This window comes from Periplaneta americana, chromosome 7, assembly GCF_040183065.1.
Source record: "Periplaneta americana isolate PAMFEO1 chromosome 7, P.americana_PAMFEO1_priV1, whole genome shotgun sequence".
Taxonomy (NCBI): Eukaryota; Metazoa; Arthropoda; class Insecta; order Blattodea; family Blattidae; genus Periplaneta; species Periplaneta americana.
Window position 1 is genome coordinate 174800839 of NC_091123.1, and position 24444 is coordinate 174825282.

Below are 24444 nucleotides of genomic sequence, written 5' to 3' on the forward strand. Positions count from 1 at the left end.
GTTTCGCCAAGGTCTCTCGCTTGCCGTCGAAGTGATTGGATTGCATGCGTGCGGTAGAGCGGTACGTTTCTAGTACAATTAAGCTGTACTGCATTCCTTTACCGACCGCTCGCCCTTATCTCTACTCCGGAACTCTCCCCACTACTTCTATTACTTCCCCTCTTTCACGTCGCTAAGCTGTCACGACTAAATAATCGGCCTGTATGTATGTATGTATGTTTGTATGTATGTATGTATGTATGTATTTTTATTTCATTGGGTTATTTTACGACGCTGTATCAACATCTAGGTTATTTAGCGTCTGAATGGAATGAAGGTGATAATGCCGGTGAAATGAGTCCGAGGTCCAGCACCGAAAGTTACCCAGCATTTGCTCATATTGGGTTGAGGGAAAACCCCGGAAAAAACCTCAACCAGGTAACTTGCCCCGACCGGGATTCGAACCCGGGCCACCTGATTTCGCGGCCAGACGCGCTGACCGTTACTCCACAGGTGTGGACTGCATGTATGTATGTATGTAAATGTTATGTTTTATTTGACGACGCTCGCAACTGCAGAGGTTATATCAGCGTCGCCGGATGTGCCGGAATTTTGTCCCGCAGGAGTTCTTTCACATGCCAGTAAATCTACTAACATAAGCCTGTCGCATTTAAGCACACTTAAATGCCATCGACCTGGCCCGGGATCGAACCCGCAACCTTCGGCATAGAAGGCCAGCGCTATACCAACTCGCCAACCAGGTCGACTGTATGTATGTATGTAGGTATGCATGTATGTATGTATTTTTTGAAGCATTTATTTACATCATGTTCCATTACAATTACAGTAATACTACATGACTATGTATGTATGTATGTATGTATGTATGTATGTATGTATGTATGTATGTATGTATGTATGTATGTATGTATGTATGTATGTACTGTATGTAGGTAGATGGATTTATTGAGTAATATTATACATACAGATTTTTATATTATCATAGTTTTCTCTAAAATCCAATGCACGGGTCTTCTGACCGTACATGCTTTGTACCTAAAACAAGTCCTACTTATATATGTATGTCTGTAGGCGCATCCTCAACCCACAACCAGGTGACTACGCTGAGGTTAGTTGAGTATCTAGATTAGGAGCTGGTTTCTAGACTAGCCCCTCTTGTGTGTCGTCAGTCGGCGTTTAGGAGAATACTATGGAAGGGTAATAGAAAATAGATCGAACGAACGATGTTGATGCCTAACACGGGGAAACGGGAGAATCTCGAGGTAAACCTCAACTGCGACCTTATCCGCCACAGTATCAGTACAGATTTTTCAATCCAAAATTCCCGGCTTGACTGGGACAAGAATCCGCGTGACGGAAGGTGTGAACATTCGACTACCGCAGGGACAAACGACTAAATTACGTCATTCCCATGAAGATAGGCCTATAGAGGTAGCCGATAATGAGCGTTAAGGTTCATTCACAATGAAACTTAAACATAACGTAAACGTTAACTTAAGAATATAAACGTTACGGTAAAACCAAGAAGTCATACCATCATTCACGATGGGAACATAAACATAACAGCAAACATACTTGGTAACCATGGAAACATAACAACGACGCTATTTCCTCATATTCTGTCGTATACTTCAGCGCTCCACGATTGTGTTCTGTTTGTAAGTCACGTAGCCTAAGCATAAGCATGAAAGTTTGGAGTTTGCAAACTTTCATGTTAACGTCTTACGGTAATGTTTATGTCAATGTTTATGTGAATCATTGTGAATGATCCCAGTTGGTAGCCTGGGCACAAACTTCTGTGTTTATGTTACGGTTATGTTTAATTTTCATTGTGAATGGGCCTTTAAGCACAGCGCTTTCCTCAAGTAGACGCATCGAACTCTGACGCTTTAAGGCTCATTCACAATGAAAATTAAACATAACGTAAGCGTTAACTTAAGAATGTAAACGTTACGGTAAAATCAAGAAGTCATACCATCATTCACGATGGGAACATAAACATAACAGCAAACATACTTGGTAACCATGGAAACATAACAACGACGCCATTTCCTCATATGGCAGCTGGTTGAGTGGAAGAGAAGGCCTTACGGCCTTAACTCTGCCAGCTAAAATAAATTATTATTATTATTATTATTATTATTATTATTATTATTATTATTATTATTATTATTATATCCTCATATTCTGTCGTATACTTCAGCGCTCCACGATTGTGTTCTGTTTGCAAATCACGTAAGCATAAGGATGAAAGTTTGGAGTTTGCAAACTTTCATGTTAACGTCTTACGGTAATGTTTATGTCAATGCTTATGTGAATCATTGTGAATGATCCCATTTGGTAGCCTGGGTGCAAACTTCTGTGTGTATGTTAAGGTTATGTTTAATTTTCATTGTGAATGGGCCTTTAAGCACAGCGTTTTCCTCAAATAGACGCATCGAACTCTGTCGCTTTACTCCAATGATAGCCATGAAAACGTAAATGTAATCCAGTTTGGATTTCTGTAGAAAGTTGTACCTGTTTACCATTTCAGTGTTTTCGATTAAATTACGTCTACATCTAATTTAAGTTGAAAAAGAACTGAAATTAATTTTGTGACTACGAAAGCAATTTACAGATGCGTTTGATAGTTCGTCTGATATTCACTCCGAATTCATAGTTACAAATTGTTTCGTTTGTATATTGTCAGCGGCGGAAGAAGGAACTACAGCTGTATTCTGTGTTCACGGAACAGACTGTTGCCGGCCGTGCGCGAGTGTTGTCGAACAGATGTATTTGCGCAGCAGGATTCTTTCAACCTCGTAGCCCGTGACGCACATCTATGCTTGGAATTCCAGCAGGTCTTTCAATAAGGTATTGTACAATTAAGAATTTATGTTAACAGGCATATATATTATCCAGGAATGGATGAAAGTTTTATTTATTTTCTCTGGTGGTAATAGTTCTTGTTATGTGACTTTTAATTTTTAATTTCACAGGAACGTTCCGTCATGTAAACAGCTTCCAATTCAATTTGTAATTGTACACGGACATCATTTTATTTTTACTAACATTTTTAATATTAACCTGCCTATATCTTTAGAGAACCGGAAACACACTTTGCTACCCCCTTCCACGACTGTAGTACGATGATACTGGAATAAAACACAAACAAATCACTCTACTAGGTATAGGAGGGAAGAAAAGTAGTTCATCCATTTACGTAAAGTAGGAAATACGCGATTTTGAGTTCGATAATTTTCATTAGGTTTTTGTTTAACCAAAATACAGTACTGTATTAAGAATAAGTGTTTTTACTCACGAACTGAGCTATCCATGCGAACGTATTCATTATGCAGTGTATATTATACTGTCTACAGCACATTAGCGTACAATATAGAGAATGAAGTTAAATTGAAAAATAATCATAATGTGGATATTTAAACACATTTTTGAAAATGGTGGCCGTTCATTTCGATACAGGCTTCAGTTCTTTTGTGCATATTATCGCACTATAGACTATTGCATGTAATTCTAATTGCCAGTTTCGTCCTTCGTACTAGTAACTCATGTTGAAATAATTCTGTACCTACTCTATAAAAGAGTACCTTACGTACTGTAAATTCAATCTTCACTTCTGCCCGACCCGCACAGATAAAATTACTCAGACATGCTATCTACTGTCCGTCCAAGTGGTTATGTCGCAGGATCGTAGAAAGGGGGGAAAATCACGTGACAATTAATTAACAAGGCCCTTTTATTTAAGTTATTTTAAACAGTTGTATAATACATACTAGGTTCAAAAAGTTCCCGGAATTTGCTAGTATCATATAAACAACGTACCTTAAACACTATTCTACAGCATTCCCTTCAAAATAGTTGCCTTCCGCAACAACACACTTTTGCCAACGCGTGTAGAGTTCCTGGAAGCCATTTTGTGAAACCCGTCTTAGTGCTCTCGTCGCGTTTGCGATAACCTCTTCAGCATTGAATCTCCGTCCTTTCAGATGACTTTTCAGACGGGGAAACAGAAGTAATCAGGTGGTGAGAGATCAGGAGAGTATGGTGGATGATCCAAAGCAGTTATGTTGTGCCTGGCAAGAAAATTCTTTACAATAATTGCGCGATGAGCAGGTGCATTGTCATGCATAAGGAACCAGTTGTTTTCTACCCACTTTTCTGGACGTTTCCTTCTCACTGCGTCCCGGAGGCGAAGGAGGATTTCTACGTACAATTCTTTCGTTACAGTACGACCTTCTGGAATGAACTCATGGTGGATGAGACCCTGAGAGTCGAAGAAAACTTCCAACATAACTTTGCCTTTGGAAGTGTCCCTAGGAAATTTTTGCTTCCGAGGAGATGTTTTCGATTTCCACTCAGATGACTGTCGTTTAGGGATGGGTCGTACAAGTAGCACCAAGTTTCATCACCAGCAATAATTTTATTTAAGAAATCACCATCTTCATCAGCCATACTGATCATGTCCCCAGCAAGAGTCATTCTTGTTTCTTTCTGTTCTGCCAACAACGTTTTCGGAACTAACTTCTAAGACACGTAATGCATGTTGAGATGCTTGTGAAGAACATTGTGTACACTTCCGACTGATATTCCGACCTCTGCTGCTATCTCTTTTATGGTTTTACGTCGGTCGTCCCTCACAACATTACGCACACGCTGAGCGATTGCTTCATTTGTTGCAGTTGTTGGTCGGCCGCTGCGTACGTATCGCGGCTACCAGAAAAGCGTTTATGCCAGGCATACACTTGAGTTTTTTTCATCGCTGCTTCGCCATATGCTTCTTCCAACAATCTTAATGTCTCTGCAGGAGTTTTGTGTAACAAAACACAGAACTTTATGTTTGTACGTTGCTCTGTGGACATAATTACAAAATGCGACGAACAAACAAACCACTATGATAAACAATTGCCTACAACTCAAAACCAACAATCGCCATTATCAACAAACTTTAAGGAAATGACATCATGAATGTTACCAACAAAACAAATGTATAATATCCCTTGTTATATATTAATACGAAAAATGGTAGTAAAATTCCGGGAACTTTTTGAACCCAGTAGTATTACGTAGACGTCCAATTCCTAACAGAAATTAATGTTTTCAGAAAAGAGCTAAGACAAACAGTTTTTACAGAGGAGTGAGCAGAAACAGGGGGGGGGGAATCGGGATGCGACGTAGGTAAACGGAAAGTACCTGTGCGAAAATATGATTTCAATATTGAAAGCTCTTTAATCACTGGAAAACGCGAACATATTTCTGGAACGTACTATACTCACAAACTCAGTACTGTTTATTATACGCGGCCTTGGTTGTGTGTGGACGACATTAGAACTTCATTAGTAGAAGGGGGAGGGAGTGAAGTACATTAAAAAACTCAGGTACAATAAAAATTGAAGTAAAAATAAAATGATGTCCCTGTATAAGCCATATATTGCAATTACGTTTTCCGTTAATTACGCGTAGAGCAAATAGGCTATATTGATTATCTGTACGCATTTTTTTTTAGTAAGTTAAGTTATTTGAAAATAATAATGACCAAGCTGCGGATTTTTAGACACTAAAAACAGTTGAAATAGGCAGGCAAAATAGCCATTCAAAATTATAAAATAGGCATTTAAAAAGGCACTAACAAATTTCTAATTCTCAATGGCTAACACGACCACAGCGTAGCATTATTCGTTACTTTCTATAGGAATGTCATTATGACAGTGAATAATTAAATATTTCTCCAAATGATGTAATAGGAACTGATGTCTATTGTCTGTAAGAATGTTCTTAAGTTGGGAGAAACTCTTCCACTCCACATGAAGTGATGGCGCAATTCTTCAATCAGCTGGGGACCAACCAGTGGGAACGCAGTAATGTCGATGTATTTTCCTATCAGTGCTTCTGATGACTTTTGCTTTTGCATATCTGCACGGTATATTTCATGTATCACAGCAGGAAACTCAACTCCATACTCAATTCACAAACTCACAAAACGGATACACAGTTTAAAACAACTACCCTAGTCAACTACCACAATGATTCATGCGGCTTTCGAAATACATTTTTTCTCATTGGTTGATTTTAAATTATTCGAATTTCTCCGCGCTCTGCTGGCAGTAAAACGTAACACACAGAATTATCGATAGTTCTGTATCACTTCCCTCTGCTAGATAAAAAAGAAACAAATTACAGATTAAAAATCGTCGATAGAATGGACAGTAAATTCAAGTATAATATATAATGCGGATATTTAGGCAACTTTTAGGAATTTATAAGTAAATAGGCATTTACTAGTGAAATAGGCAATTATAGGCACTATAGAATTCGCATATAATACTCACAATGTCTTAAAATGGATATGTAACCTAAAATCTTCCACCTTCAGATTAAGGATTGAAATAGGCATATAGGCATAAATTCGCAGCTTAATAATGACTTTTGTTTTCTTACACCATAATTAAGAAAGCCAATATCAGAACATACATTGCACATAGGAGGATACATGGATTGTCTGATTCCTTTAGGAATGTATGAAACCCATATACTCACTCAAAATACCTTAGTTTCTTTTATAGTAGAAATTGTAACCTATCTAGGAAGAGCAACCATAAAGTTTGTTGTGATAGACTGCTTGACACACATTCTATTATAGCTGTCTTTTGCGAAGTCGTAGAAGTAATGCGACCAATGTTAGAATGAAATAATAATAATCCGTGGCGCTATAACCCGTGAAGGGCCCAGACCGACCAGCCGGCTGCTGGCCTCACGCCCACATGCCGAAGCAGAGGAGGACGATCATCCAACCAGAATGGAGGTACCGTGTGGTTAGCACGATGAGCACCCCAGCCGTTATAGCTGGCTTTTGCAACCGGATTTCGCTACCTATCGTAGCTCCCCAAGTGCATCACGATGCTGGGTGGGCACCGGTCCCATACACTGGCCGAAATTTCATGAGAAAATTTCTTCCCCATGAGGACTCGAACCAGCGCGCATTCCGTAACGCGAGTCCTATAATCTTTCCGCTGTAAGAAAAATCCTAATGTAAACAATAGCACGTGACTGAAGTGAGGCTTCATTGGCCACTGTTTGGCGCCATAGATTCTCAGTACGTGTTCCCGCCTACTGTTGTACATTCTGTTTCATGTTAAACATTTCCCGTTACTCATCAAGTAGGCCTAACCTCACTACTATGCATTCGTTTGCTTAGGAAACATTTAATTTATAATTACTGCAATTAAATTATTTTTAATTCTTATGTCTTCACAATGGACAGTTGAGGATACAGAAGCCATACTTCAGTACCACGTGCTTACGTGAACAACTACGAGCTCAAGTGACGCCAGCTTGTTACAAGAACAGACTACCTCGGTATTACTGTTGGTATTCATCCGCGTTCATAGCACATAACAAAATATAAAAGTAGCTTTTCTTTTACAAAGCGTTTTACACATGAGTGAAGTTAAATGTTTCATCGTGTTTAACAACTAGAATTCAATTTTTTATTTTCAAATAATACAAGATTGTGATTTCCAAATACGAACTATATTTTCCTGCGTCATGTGAGTGTTTCGACTGGGAGCCAATCACGGGTATGACAGCAACGTGCTTATGTTTACATTAGGATTTTTCTTACAGCGAAAACAGTATAGGCAGGATGCCTTAGACCACGACACCAAGGCGCGGACGTTACAATGAAATAGGACATATAATTCAATCAGTCGGAGCTAAGAGCAACTAAGTCATTTTTCACAACTTTTCAGGAGAAGCAAAACACATTCTACAAATATATATAATTTTATGTTGTAGAAACCAAAGAACATTTAAAAGTCTGACTTAGTTCCTTGTTCCACCGTTCGATGCACATGGCATCCGTTGTTCAAATTGTTGCCATAACCCAAAAACTGTATATTTTGACTTAGTTCCTTTTAGGTCCGACCGATTCAATCGGTTATGACTGTTGCAGATTTTATTCGAGACTATACTTCGTTCTGTAATGCCTGACAGGTGAAGTAAACATTGCCAGCAGAGGAGAAGAAATATAATTGCTATTCAAAACAATGACAGAGGTCTCTTTAAGTTGGGCGGAGGTACAACGCTTCAGACCGCCCAACTTCGAGACAAGCGTGGAAAGTGACCTCTGCCATTGGTTGAATAGCAATTACACTTCTCCTCCTCTGCCGTCAATGTTTACATCTCTTGTCAGACATTACGAAATGAAGTATAGGTTAACAGGAAGGAATTCTTTGAGCATTTTATAGTTAGGCAGGTGACTATATTCCGAAAAATGTAAATGCGTGAGACCCAATTCCTTTCATTCTTCAGTAAATTTGGCATTAGGCCGGGATTACGATCGACGTTCGCTTGCGTTGCGTTACGTTGAAGTGAAGTACGTTGAAGTTAGAAAATACAAGCTCCGTGTATTTCATTACGATCAACGTTAGAATGAACGAACGCATGACGGCATTGATTCAACAGTGCAAGGACAAGCTTTCACAAACGCAAAGAAACGTGAGCTGAACGTCATCCAATCACGTATCAGAACGCTACATATATTTTCACGTCTTCTTTCGTTGTAGATACAGCAAATTCGTGGAAATAGAGTCACCCGAGAATAAAGGACTGTCTCTTAGAGACTGCAATGATGTTAGGTTTCTTCGTTTTGCTCCTATCACGTCATGCGACGTAGAGTGCAACTTTTTTCAGTACAAACTGTGTATGGCAGATAAGCGAAAAATATTTACGTTTGAGACACTGAAAATGTATCTTGTAGTACATTGCAATTCGGTACTGTAACTGCACTTCCTAAAGACGACCAATAGGATAAATGAAGAAATTAAAATTGCTACATGTTTATTTCTACCATTAAGTGTGTATAATTAAACACAAATGCTTATAAAATACAGGAGAATAAATGCTTTTCACATTCTTTTGACATTGTCATTGTGTAATGTATATTTATTTTCAAAATGTACATATGTGTGTGTTCCCCCATACTACCGTACTCTATTCTAAGTAGCAACGTTGTTACCTCAACACATCTCTACCTTTCACTACCTGCAGCGAGTCAACCACCTATAGTACATGCACAGTAAACTTATTGTGTCGGATCCCACGTCTCGAAGCCTGGTAATAACAACGTATGTGTTAATACAGGGACATCATTTTATTTTTACAAGCATTTTTAATATTAACTTGCCTATAACTCTGGATCAACGATGTTTGCTACCCCGTTCCACGACTGGAGTTCGATGATACCGGCGTAATATACAAACAAATCACTTTACTAGGTATAGGAGGGAAGAAAAGTAGTTCATCCATGTACGTAAAGTAGGAAATATCGCGATTTTGAGTTTAATAATTTTCATTAGGTTTTTGTCTAATCAAAATAGAGTACAGTATTAACAGTAAGTGTTTTTACTCACGAACTGAACTGTCCATGTGGACGTATTCATTATTCAGTGTACATTATACTGTCTACAGCACATTAGCGTACAATATAGAGAATGGAGTTAAATTGAAAAATAATCATAATATGGATATTTAAACACATTTTTGAAAATGGTGGCCGTTCATTTCGATACAGGCTTCAGTTTTAATGTGCATATTATCGCACTATAGACTATTGTACCTAATCCCTGTTACTAGTTTCGTCCTTCGTACTAGTAACTCATGTTGAAATAATTCTGTACCTACTCTATAAAAGAGTACCTTACGTACTGTAAATTCAATCGTCACTTCTACCCGACCCGCACAGATAAAATTACTCAGATATACTATCTACTGTCCGTCCAAATGGTTATGTCGTAGGGTCGTAAAAGGGAGGAAATCACGTGACAGTTAATTACTTAACAATGCCCTTTTATTTAAGTTATTTTAAACAGTTGTATAATATTACGTAGACGTCCAATTCCTAACAGAAATTAATGTTCTGAGAAAGGAGCTAAGACAGCCCAGCCACTAGCTGGCGAATAAAAGCTGATGGGGGAAACCGGGATACGACGTAGGCAAATGGACGACAGTACCTGTGCGAAAATGGTTCAATATTGAAAGCTCTTTCGTCACTGGAAAACGCGAACATATTTTTGGAACGTACTGTTTACTATGACCATAAGCTACTACGACTGTATATGCAGTCTTGGTTCTGTGTGGAGGACGGTTGAACTTCATTAGTAGAAGGGGTGGGAGTGAAGTACTTTCAAAAAATGAGGTACAATAAAAATTGAAGTAAAAATAAAATGATGTCCCTGTATAATGAAAAGTTATCAAGGATTGTACTCAGAAAATGCAACAAAATAAATATAAATCAGTAGCGAGAATACCTTTATGTTATCTATTTCTTACTGTCTTCAATGATGGTAGAACACAGTTTCGAGCTGGCGTTACACATCAGATAATAATTGAGGCGTTTAGAGCTAAAGTGGATCAAGTCGTAGTTTTGAGATAATAAAATTTAAAGTTAACTTACTCTAGTGGATTATCTGATTTCATTAGCAATAATTTTATTGCTCCATTCTCAAATTCTAGATTTATAAAATATAAACAATTGTGATGTTGATTGATGCAACGCTTTGGTGACTTGATCCACTATGGCTCAGAACATCATGAACAAATAATCTGAGCCAAAAGTGACTGGTGTCACCTACCGGCGAATGCTTGGAATTAAGTCTTGATCGATTACTGCTCGGAAAAGATACAAATTCAGATAATCAGAAAATGAATTAAACTCAATTTATGAAAATTTGTGACTTGATCCACTTTAGCTCTGAACGCTTCATATGATCACGGGATGATAACACTTTACCGTAATCCGATGAAGTGGTCATGGTACCAAATATTTTTCTTTTTTTTATTCACGGAGTTGTTATTAAAATTTGTTTAGGCATTTTGTACTTGAAATTTCGACGATCATAGTGTCCTAAATTTGAGATAATTGGATTGAAGTTTTCACTAGTTTGAAGGTAGAAGTGCTGGCTGTCTGTTGAATATCTTGTGTGATGTACTTAAGATCTCCATGTAATTGAACAATGCGAATGTCGTAATCTGCCCAGAAATTTTCTGCCAACTTTATTTTGAAGGACTTGTAGTCTGCAGGCGCTGCATAGAGCATTACTGGAAGAATGAGACATTTGTACAACTGAATTTTCTTTTAACGTTCAAGAACCGCAAAGGAAAGCAGGGCATACCATTGATGTATTCTTTGTAATGTTCTCTGCCTTGTACAGGGACATCATTTTATTTTTACTAATATTTTTAATATTAACCTGTCTATACCTTTAGAGAACCGGAAACACCGCTTGCTCCCCCCTCCAAGACTGGAGTTCGATGATACTGGCGTAAAACACAAATCACTCTACTAGGTATAGGAAGGAAGAAAAGTAGTTCATCCATTTACGTAAACTAGGAAATATCGCGATTTTGAGTTTGATAATTTTCATTGGTTTTTCTTTAATCAAAGTAGAGTACTGTATTAAGAATAAGTGTTTTTAGGCCGTGTCTCAAAGCTCAAGTCCATACTACACACTAGTGACTAGCAACTAGGTGACTTGTAAACTGCACACTAGGGAGCTTAGGACATGTATGCTTGAAACATGGCCTTCTTCATTGACTATTTTTCTAAAAATCATGACATCACGGTTCAGCACTAAATTAAGAAGGCAGTGTCCTAATGCAGTTTCATTACGAGTTATGTGGAAATTATAAGGGCTAGATATAATATTACAGTAATGTTTAAAACATTGTACAGAAGGTACTAACACTGTCAGTGTTCAAAGTTAACGTGTTATTCTACATTATATTTGCATTATTTCACTTCCAACGCATTTTCAGATTTCATAACCCCATTTGTTGATGAGGTATCCATGTTTATTTAGTGAACAAGTCATCAATCAAGCAAGCATTTTCGTTGACTAGCTACTACGGACTTGATTGCTATGCACTATGTAGCTTTGGATCATAACTTCTGACGTCACATCCGGCTATTTAGTCAACAGTCTAGTTCACTTCAGCTGAAAATGTAGCTTTGAGACACGGCCTTACTCACGAAGTGAGTTATCCATGCGAACGTATTCATTATGCAATGTATACTGTCTACAGCACATTAGCGTACAATATAGAGAAAGAAGTTAAATTGAAAAATAATCATAATATGAATATTTAAACACAATTTTGAAAATGGTGGCCGTTCATTTCGATACAGGCTTCAGTTCTTTTGTGCATATTATCGCACTATAGTCTATTGCATCTAATTCCAATTGCCAGTTTCGTCCTTCGTACTAGTAACTCATGTTGAAATAATTCTGTACCTACTCTACGTACTGTGAATTCAATCTTCACTTCTGCCCGACCCGAAAATATAAAATTACTCAGACATGCTATCTACTGTCCGTCCAAGTGGTTATGCCGCTGGATTGTAGAAAGTGAGGAAATCACGTGACAGTTAATTACTTAACGAGGCCCTTTTATTTACGTTAAATTAAACAGCTGTATAATATTACGTAAACGTCCAATTCCTAAGAGAAATTAATGTTTTCAGAAAAGAGCTAAGACAGCCCAGCTTTTACAGAGGAGCGAGCAGAAGCAGGTGGGGGAAATCGGGATGCGACGTAGGCAAACGGACAGTACCTGTGCGAAAATATGATTCAATATTGAAAGCTCTTTCGTCACTGGAAAACGCGAACATATTTCTGGAACGTACTATACTCAGTAACTCAGTACTGCTTACTATCTGCGGTCTTGGTTCTGTGTAGAGCTGGAACTTCCTTAGTAGAAGGGGTGGGAGTGAAGTACATTAAAAAACTCAGGTACAATAAAAATTGAAGTAAAAATAAAATGATGTCCCTGTATAACTGATATGACACTGCCATGTTAATCTTCCATCAAGTTTTATTCCGAGATATTTTGTGTTTGTTGTACATGGTATATCTTTGTTATTAATTTGTAATGGAGGTGGTATTAAAGGTCTTCTTTTTGTGAAAACTATTACATTTCACTTTTCTTAATTTGTTTTAATCCTCCATTTTGTACACCATTGAGTTAATTTCTGCAAATGACTTTGGAGTTGTTTGTTGAATTTATAATACTGACGTATCTGAATAAATTACTGTATCATCTGCGTATTGAGCAATATGATCCATGAGTAGGTAGATCAGACGTGTAGATATTATAACGTGCGGGAGCTAAGACTGAGCCTTGAGGAATACCAACCAGTATTTTTCTGGGTGATGATAATTCTGTTTCCATTTTAACTTGAAAAAGTCTATCTTGTAAATATTATGCAAGTATGAAAATAATAGATTCTGAAAATTTTAATTGTATTTCTTTCAATCTAATTATGAAGTTTTTCTGAACGCGACATGGTGTGAATATACATTTTAAGAATGTACACCGGTATAACTTACATATTCAGTCTTACTAATAAACCGTGTATAGTTTTTATTCTAGACTTATGCAGAGTTGAGACAGAAAATTTTACTAATAAACCATGCAGAAGCGATGGACGTATAAACAGCTTGTAACTATACAATGGGAATTGTTTTTCAGTAGTTATATACACGAAACCCCTTGTTTAAGCGTTGTATATAGAGAAAAAAATGGCCGCCACTCTAACAGCTGTTCGTATCGACTGTCATTTTATGATGATGGTTGCCTAGTAACCAAAGAAGAACAAACCAAAGAGCACAGAATAATTAGAATAATATTACTGTAGCTTGTACTCTTTGACCAAAATATAGTATGGTAATCGATTAGATCCAGTTGTACTATCGATACTTAACACGCCACACTAGAGCGCTCTACCGGATGCAATAGAGAACCTCAGATATTCTATTATCTTTCGTAACGAAGTAATGACGAAACTATGACGTAGCTGCGTAACAGTTATACTGTTATACACGACGTATGTAGTGATTATTAATAAGGAATTTACACACGACGTATAAATGAGCTACTCATTGTATAAGATAGTTAAACGTCTGTATATAGAGATTTTATTAGGAAGCCCGTAAGTCTATAAGTCTTAACTTTAATTCATTATGGTATTATCAGGCTTCGGCCTAGGGACACAGAGTAACCAGTATGAGTTTATAGTACACTAGTATAAATGACGTCATGACCATTGTGAAGGGGTGACTGCAACAGCACAGGTGGGTCCGTAATGTGCATTACCGTTGTGTGTATTGCTGCTTGGCTGCGGTACGTGTAACATGCTTCGGCGTAGGGACACCTGATTGAAGGTTACAACTCACGTTAATACTTTAATGGTAGACATTTACTGTCTACACTAGGAATGTACTGTATATACTGTATCTGTACAGGATGAAATATATTTTGTGCCGTACTGTGACGGACTGTTTACATATTGAGACATGAAGTAACGGCGCGCTCCATCTCCCATTCCACTCGACCAACACAACACTATCGCCCGTGCGTTCTGAACTTCATGGGTTTCTGTGTCCAGGACCGAAGCCTGGATATTGTGGCCGTATTATTAAAAGAGAGCTACTTCTTTATGTACAATCTTAGATAAAAAAATGACCGGTTATCATACGCTAAGTCCCCTTCGGAAGACTTCGGTTGACTCCGTGAGAGGTTAGGTTCACACGTGAACGAATTTCTTATACACGAGCGACTAGGCTCTGTTTTTCCTTCCTTTTGTTTGTTTGTTGCTTTTTCTGTCTGTTTATAGCTGAACTATTATAACTAATCTATAACGAAGATCTATTCAAGGAGTAAATTAGGAGCAAAATAAACATTCTTTCCCTAGTCGTGTGAACCAGGCACTGCCCAAAGTGAGCTTACAAGGAGAGGACACGCTCTGTATATCACCGAATTAAATAAGATTGTGTGAGATGAAAGTACAAGACGTACTGTTTAAAGTCATACCTGTTATGGGTGGTCAATGACCCCTCGTTTTGAAAATATTGGCTATTGTTTGTGACACACTTCCGTTAGGTGCTTAATAGGGAAGTATTAGACTGTGTAACAGTGTAGCCCATCTGGTTGGATGCTGAGTTGTTATCCAGGCAACCTAAGTTCGAATCTTAACTGGTCCTATATTTTTTTTTCTTTTAATAATGATTAATATTGTGATCACAGTAATCTATTTACATATATCATATTTCTCAATGTATTGAACGCTTCATCATGTTTTAAACAAATTATAATTAGCTAACATTGTATTGTAAAGGATAAACAAGGAAATATTACTCATGTAGGCAGGTAAGATGCGTCACTGGTGTCTGTTCTGTTTCTGTAGCAGCTATTCCACTTCATTGTGTCCCGATTCATTATGATAAATGTCATAAAAACACACAAAACATACATATTTCCTGCACCATGCACAGCAAATGAAAGAGGGTTGTCCACAGTCACACACATTTTTCCGCACTTCTACTGCGAAACAGGTATCATTCACATTCACAAACACTTCTCATTCGTTCATTAATTTTGATGCATACCACGCATATTTCAACACGGCTTTGAATATAGGAGCTGATAATTGAAAGTGAATAAAAAAATAAAAAAATAATATTAAGCTTTAAAAAATGAGAAGGCATTAGGATTCGAACTCAAGTTACCTGGATGACAACTCAGCATCCAACCATATGAGCTACACCGTTACACAGTCCAATGTTTTCCTATTAGACACCTAACGGAAGTATGTCACAAACAATAGCCAATATTTTCAAAACGAGGGGTCATTGACCACCCAAACCAGGTATGACTTTAAGGCCCAATTGTATAAATCTCCCTGACTAAAGATCAACTTTGATCGAAGATCGAAAAGTGAACCGAATTCAGACACTTCTTCTATTGTATAAAACTTTCCTGCGATCAAATTACCTTGGTTCAAATGAAATCTAAGTTCACGTGAAAAGGATTTGGCAACATCGCATAAACAGGTGAAAAACGTGATGCGCGGACAGGTTTGTTCAGTGTTGCCAATCTAGCGACTTCAACTCTTTTTCAACAACAATTTCTTTTAACTTTTATATTGCTTAAATAGGAATTTAGCGACCTTTTTAGCACCCCATACTGACAAAATTTAATCTTTCTTTGTCGATAATGAGAAATCTAGCGACTTTACAACTACTTTTTGACGACTTTCCGTAAACTCTGTTGGAGACACTGGTTTTTTGTGCAATGTAAATAATGGCGGACAATAAGAAGAAGGTTACTGTTCTCCGAGTTGTTATCATGTTATGGTGTTTGATACTGCTAAACATAATAAAGCTTTATAAAATAACAATTTTCGTTTAGTAATACAGTTAATTGAAAATTTATGAATGTACCTATCATATCCGTTAATAATTAATGGTTGTTATAAACATAATATAATTATAGGTTATGTTATTTGATACTGCTGAACACGATAGAGCCTTATAAAATATAAGATTGTTTGTGTATTAAGGCAAGAAATTGAAAGAAATATATATAAATGTACCTATCATATCTATTAATATTAATAATAATGGATATTTTATTTGCACAATCTGTCACTCGTATATTTCAAACAGAAAAGAAATAACTGAACTTGGATCATCTAACTTAATCGGAGAAATTTCTTCAGTCAAAGTTGACTTTAGTTTGAGACAAATTAATCTCAGATTAGACTTTATACAACACAAAATTTAAAGTTCAGCTGAAACAAGGATCAATTTAACCTCTGATCTAAGATTAAATGGTTTATACAATCGGGCCTAAACCAGTCATGCCGTTTAGCGCACGACGGTGCTTTCCCCTTCGTTCACCCCTTCCACGAAATGTGATGTAAGTAGGGGTCGCGGACTGCAGTCTGCCAATCACGTCGTGCATCACTGCACCTGGTATAATAACAACCTGTGGCGTTGCTTGAAGATGTCCAGTGCTCTGTTTCGCGTCGAGTGGGAGGAAGAATTCTTTTTTGTGCTTCATGAAGGTAAACCATATTGTTTAATATGTTCGAAAACATTGAATGTACTATCAAGGTACAATATCAACCGACATTTCAGGAGTAGGCATTCCCAAGAATATTGTACTCGTCTATCAGGTATACAACGGTAAAGAAAACTCCATGAACTATAGCAGCAAAAAACGTGGCCAGCAGGGAATTTCACCCGTCAATATTCTGCGTGCTAGCTATAGAGTTGCGAAACTGATAGCTGAAAACAACAAGCCCTTTTCAGATGGAGAATTCGCAAAAGATTTAATTGTAACCGTAGCAGAGGCAGTGGCGTATACTGGTTAAAGGGTTTGGGCTACCGCTGACTCTATTATTACACAAAATATATCTAACAATTACTTTAATTTTAATTACTATGGTAAAACTAATAATACAAAATTATTACATTATGTTATATTATAAACTTTTTCTTTTGTAATTTCCTTGGGCTACCACCGGTAGCCCCGGTAGCCCGCAAAATACGCCCCTGAGCAGAGGAGGTTTGCCCCAGTACGATCAATTCATTTAAAACACTTAGCCTAGGAAGAACTGCAATAGTGTCTAGAATAGCTATATTTCTTAGAGGAGTAGATAATGAATTAAATGTATTTGAAGAATTCCTGGATCTAGTATCCATAAAGGGGCACACGTCAGGTGAAGATATTTTCGAGGCACTGCACATGATTGCTTGCAAGTATGAGCTATCGTGGGAGAAATTGGTATCATTAACAACGGACGGGGCACCCTCTATGATAGGTCACTCTCGAGCATTGATGGGTCAATTTTATACATTTCTGAATGAAATAGGAATACCTAGAAATTCTGTGAAAATTATACACTCTATTATTCACAGAGAAGCACTGTGTGCAAAATCAGCAAATTTAGCAAACGTAATGTCAGTAGTGGTAAAAGCTGTTAATTTAATTGAAGCTAATTCACTGCGGCATCGACAATTTCAAGAATATTTACACGACATATGTTGTGATTATGAGGATTTAACTTACTACTCCCAAGTCCGCTGGCTAAGCAGGGGTAATATGCTTCATCGTTTCTACAATATCCGTTCGGAAGTAGACTCCTTAAAGGAACACAATATTGCCATTCCCGAAATATCCGATAGCGAGTGGATTATGGATCTTGCCTTCTTAACGGATTTGTGTGATCATTTAAATCGGTTAAATACTGCGCTACAAGGAAAAAATCACTCCATCGTGAATATGGCAGATGCCATTAAGTCATTTATGGGTAAACTAAAGCTATGGTTGCATCCACGTCTCCAATCATTAGTAAACCAAAAGGTTCATTTTATTACCAAGTATCAATCTATTCTGGAAATGCTTTTTTCTGAGTTTGAAACCAGGTTTCATGACATCAATGATATGAATGTGGAAATGTTAATATTTGAAAATCCATTTGCAGTCAAACCAGAAGAATAATTTCAAGGGAAAAATTGTTCCGGGGCCGGGTATCGAACCCGGGACCTCTGGTTGAACGTACCAGCGCTCTACCACTGAGCTACCCGGGAACTCCACCCGACACCGTCTCAACTTTTCCCTTTATATCCACACAACTCGCGTGGGCTGACGAAACGCCAGAGATCCACAACGAGTGCACACAATCTCTGTGTGACTTGGAATTGTGGTTTTCTCTTAACGTACACAGTGACGTATATATTATGCAAATCTAGTCTTTCAGGTAAAGCTCCCTGTAAAGCAGATTTGAATAATTTCAAGGGAATAATTGTTCCGGGGCCGGGTATCGAACTCGGGACCTCTGGTTGAACGTACCAGCGCTCTACCACTGAGCTACCCGGGAACTCCACCCGACACCGTCTCAACTTTTCCCTTTATATCCACACAACTCGCGTGGGCTGACGAAACGCCAGAGATCCACAACGATTGCACACAATCTCTGTGTGACTTGGAATTGTGGTTTTCTGTTAACGTACACAGTGACGTATATATTATGCAAATCTAGTCTTTCAGGTAAAGCTCCCTGTAAAGCAGATTTGAATAATTTCAAGGGAAAAATTGTTCCGGGGCCAGAAGAAGCTCCACTGAACTGTCGGCTAGAGATCGTTGACATGCAGAATAATACACGGATACGAAGCAGTGGAAAACTTGGGATAGAATTATGGAGACTAATTGATAGAGATGTGTATCCTAATCTGAAGAATCTCGTCTCTCGTATGTTAGCCATGTTTGGAGGAACCTATGTCTGCGAGCAGTTCTTCTCAGTTATGAACAACAATAAGAACAACAGAAGATCGAGGATAAGTGATTCTAACCTAGTTGCAACATTGCGTGTAAGTGTTAGTAAATTACAGCCCGATATTGACCGGCTCGTAGCTGCAAAGACCTCCAAATCACCACCAGAGGAAACAGAATAATTGTGTTGATATGCTGTAGTATTAATATTGTTGTATTACATTCACGTAATACAAATACACATAAAGTTTGTAAACATTATTACGATTTGTACATGACATTGAATGTCCGCCACTGAATCTATTCCTTACAGCATAGCTCGTCAGATCAGAGCAGGTACGGTTCTTGGGAGGTACTGGTGGGGGAAGCCTGAGCATTTCTATTTCCCCTTCATCGACACCACTGCTTTAAACAGTACGTCTTATACTTCCATGTCACAAAATCTTATTTAATTTTGTGATATACAGAGCGTGTCCTCTCCTTAGACAAATTCACGCTACAGGAGATCAGTCATTTCTTGTGTCTAAGGGCCGATTGTATAAACCATTTAATCTTAGATCAGAGGTTAAATTGATCCTTGTTTCAGCTGAACTTGGAATTTTGTGTTGTATAAAGTCTAATCTGAGATTAATTTGTCTCAAACTAAAGTCAACTTTGACTGAAGAAATTTCTCCGATTAAGTTAGATGATCCAAGTTCAGTTATTTCTTTTCTGTTTGAAATATACGAGTGACAGATTGTGCAAATAAAATATCCATTATTATTAATATTAATAGATATGTTAGGTACATTTATATATATTTATTTCAATTTCTTGCCTTAATACACAAACTTTCTTATATTTTATAAGGCTCTATCGTGTTCAGCAGTATCAAATAACATAACCTATAATTATATTATGTTTATAACAACCATTAATTATTAATGGATATGATAGGTACATTCATAAATGTTCAATTAACTGTATTACTAAACGAAAATTGTTATTTTATAAAGCTTTATTATGTTTAGCAGTATCAAACACCATAACATGATAACAACTTGGAGAACAGTCAACCTTCTTCTTATTGTCCGCCATTATTTACATTGCACAAAAAAACCAGTGTCTCCAACAGAGTGTAATACGGAAAGTCGCCAAAAGGTAGTTGTAAAGTCGCTATATTTCTCATTATCAACAAAGAAAGATTAAATTTTGTCACTATGGGGTGCTAAAAAGGTCACTAAATCCCTATTTAAGCAATATAACAGTTAAAAGAAATTGTTGTTGAAAAAGAGTTAAAGTCGCTAGATTGGCAATACTGAACAAACCTGTATAACACGGTCCGCGCATCACGTATTTCACCTGTTTATGCGATGTTGCCAAATCCTTTTCACGTGAACTTAGATTGCATTTGAACCAAGGTAATTTGATCGCAGAAAAGTTTTATACAATAGAAGAAGTGTCTGAACTCGGTTTACTTTTCGATCTTCGATCAAAGTTGATCTTTGGTCAGGGAGTTTTATACAATCGGGCCTAAGACTGTACATTTAAGTAAACCGTAGAGTTGACCGTCGCCTCCTGTAAGTCTTGTGGTGTGTGCCGTTAACTTACCTTCCCCTAGGAATACTTCTCCGCGGAAGTAGCCTACACTATAACCCTGTTGACGTGCTGTAGAGCTAGATAGCTAGAAGTTTGGGACAGCATTTACATGTTTCTGAGAGGTCGGTTATTATTTTCTTTTTTACCCTTCAAGTTCATTTAAATAATTTCATGTTCTTGTCAGCATCTTGTTTTATTCTTTTGAATGTGTGCAGGGTGAGAACATCTTCGTTCTTGTTAAATGAAAGTGTAAAGTTTTCACTTTGGGAATATGATGCTACAAGTCACATTTGTCTTTTCGACTCTGCAGAAAGTCTTTTAAATTTAATTTGAAACTAACTGCAGCATACAAATATGGTGAAGAGAAAGTTATGTCAAAAGTTTGAATATTTGCATATAGAAATGGTTGGAGCATATGCCTTGGAGGGTTGATTTCTTTTAGCAGACCAAGTTGTCTTCCTTCTTGTAGATTGTCTTGTGTATAACAGGAAGGAGAGAAGAGGAACCGTTTTTAAGACAGAAAAGAAATAAATCTTTCTTCCGTAACAGCTGCATATCCATTGGGATTTATTTTTTTCTGTACAGAACACAAAATTTATTTTACGATTACACGTTTTAAACAACTTATGTATCTAATCGGTATTGGTTTTTGTTGTTGAAGTATTTGCAGTCAACTCTAATATAACCTCCAGTTTACACATTACTTGACAAGACAAATATAAAATGTAAAATATCTGATTAACTACATAGATTTGTTATTAGATCTACCTAAAGACACAACGTTATTATTTTATTTTAGGCTTTATAAATTCACAAACAAAGTCTATACACATGTTGGCAATAATTTTCCACTAGTTCATTTATTTGACGGAGAGACTTACTTTAAACATTCACAACGGAACTAGTAACAAAATAAAAGTTACTTTTGATCAGGGTACTTATAGGAGTTGACTGCGCCAGAGGAGTTCAGCGTTGCTACTCGTGATATCAAAAGCCCCCTTGAACAGGAAACAGTTGAAGTCTTGTTGGGCGTGGGCTCAAAGATTATATACAGAAAGGATTGTTCACCCAACAGAACCGGTACATTATCGCGAGAAACAAGTGAATTCTTTAATACAAATCATAAAAATATCATAGATTTGTAGGTTCATTTTTATTTCACTTGTGCCGTACATTTATAAGTGTATCAGGACATTAATTTAAAAATATATCAATAGAATCTAAGGCTATTTTGAGAACTTTTCATACTTAACATTGATGAGATTCAATGACGATGTAAGTCTCGATGCATTTTTCATTTTCCCTCTCCCCTCCCAATCATGATTATTTTCTGGATATTAGTGCCAAAATGATTTTTATTTGAAGAACAGGAAGTATTGTTTCATGAATAATAACATACTAGTTATAGGATCATTTTATTAATATTGATTTACACGAATTTTATAATTGATTCCTCTTGATTTCAACAGATCCCATGTAGCTTTTGAATCTACATGGAAGAGACGTCTGAATCCTAGAAAGTGTACGGCAGGAGCGAATGGACTTTAGGTCACTCAATACATCGGTCTCAGCAGTTCCTCTGCAGACAGTTCTCCGTCTTGATCAGCGTCCACAAACTTGTGTACAATGATCCTCGCCAGTTCCGGGTTAGTTCGCAGCTCTTCCACAAACCATTCCACGGGCAAACTGCAACAAAGCAAGATAAACACATTAATCACAACAGAATCACGTATTTGTTGTTGTTGTTGTTGTTGTTGTTGTTGGTCAATTGTCCGAAGATAGGTTTGAGCCTCACAAGTGACACCAATTAGGCATCACTCATAAGGCAACTAAGCCAGGAGATAATGGGATAGGGAAGCCAATTAACTGTATTTAGAAAATAACAATTTTTTAAAATCAAATTTATATTTAAAATAAACAATTTTTTATTGTTTATTGTTAATAAAATAACATGTTTATTGTTAATAAAATAACATGGACAAAAATGCAATCCTAGTTCTTCCCTGAAGGAGTAAAAAACTCGTGCTCAGGGAGATATCTAAACACAAAGATAAACAGAAAGATAATTTTTTGATACAAACTGGGTCAAGAAAAAAATACAGGAATAAATTAAATTTAAAAATACAATTTCAATTTTAACAATTTTAGTCATACAAATACATATACATATTAAATCAATATAGATTCTTTAAAAATTACATTCCTAACGCTATTTTTTAAATTTCTGATACTAAAATTTTCCAAATTTGGGTATTTATCAATTATTTTATTGTATTACCTTGGACCAAAGTAGGTACCATGGCTCAGAGCTGTGCTTGTGAAACACTTTGGTTCCTCTAGTCGTATAAAATCGGATCTTTTAGTTCCATATTTATGATGATACAATTTGAATTTATTACGGTTAAATATATTGAGATGGGCAGGGCATGTAGCACGTATGGGCGAATCCAGAAATGCATATAGAGTGTTAGTTGGGAGACCGGAGGGAAAAAGACCTTTAGGAAGGCCGAGACGTAGATGGGAGGATAATATTAAAATGGATTTGTGGGAGGTGGGGTATGATGATAGAGACTGGATTAATCTTGCACAGGATAGGGACCGCTGGCGGGCTTATGTGAGGGCGGCAATGAACCTTCGGGTTCCTTAAAAGCCATTTTGTAACTGTTAAATATAAACGGGAACCGTTTTGAAGACAGAAAAGAAATAAATCTTAATATAGTACTAATATTACGAAACTTTACAGAATTAGTTAATTGAATTAAGTCAGGTATGTCTGTTTAAGACTTGTGTTTATTAAAAAAAGAGTAAGTAGTTTATTTTACGACGCTGCATCAACATCTCAGGTTATTTAGCGTCTAAATGAGATAAAGGTGATAATATCGGTGAAATGAGCCCTGGGTCCAGCACCGACAGTTACCCAGCATTTACTCATATTGGGTTGAGAGAAAACCTCGGAAAAACCTCAACCAGGTAACTTGCCCCGACCGGGAATCGAACCCGGGCCACCTGGTTTCGCGGCCAGAAGCGCTAACTGTAACTCCACAGGTGTGGACTAAAAAAATATTTAATAATGAAAGTGTTATGTCAGTAATGAAAGAATTTGTTTTATAATTATTTTGAAACTATTTCTCATTACTTAAAATATAACTTAGTGCGAAAGATAACACAAAACTTTATCCACAAGTATTATTTTCCTGGTGTGGTGTATGTTTTGGCTTGGTTAGGTTTTCCGGGTTCTTACACCTCTGCACCCTGCACCTACGCTTTTTCCCAAAGTGCAAAGACCTTGTCAATGAACGTGAAAAATAATCTGTATTTGTTGCAACATCCCGGATAAACATGGCTAATTCACATCGCAGGATTTGTTACCGTGTGCAAGGAAAGACACAAGTTACTGTAGATCGGGATCATATCAATATCGGTAAGCGAGAGAATTACTTGAGTGGGTAAAACTGATTTGTAACGCATATTATGTGCAAGTGCTTCACATGAAAAACCCATTTTAATACAAAAACACTTGAGATTAAGTGAATGTGATAGCATTGAAATTAAACATGACGCCACACCAACATAAGTACAGATTTCCGATATCAGACAAAGCTATCAGTTGGCCTTTAAAATGCTACACATTCTCAACAAACGCACACTATTGTGTCATTTTAGTTAAAATATTTTAAATGCTATAGCATGAAAGAGAATACACACACGTGCACCACATCTGTTGCTCTAGTGCTATCGCGTTGGTCTTCCACCAAG

At 37.1% G+C, this 24444-nt stretch overlaps 1 protein-coding gene across 1 annotated transcript in view; it reads right to left on the reverse strand.

Annotated features, from left to right (window-relative positions):
* Positions 1–21233: 21233 nt before the first annotated feature.
* LOC138703778 (allatotropins-like) overlaps positions 21234–24444 on the reverse strand; it is a 473431-nt gene continuing 470220 nt past the window's right edge. The window contains exon 3 of the mRNA XM_069831950.1: positions 21234–22374. Within this exon, the coding sequence (XP_069688051.1) occupies positions 22242–22374 (133 nt within the window). The 3' untranslated portion in view covers positions 21234–22241. The remainder of the gene's footprint in view (positions 22375–24444) is intronic.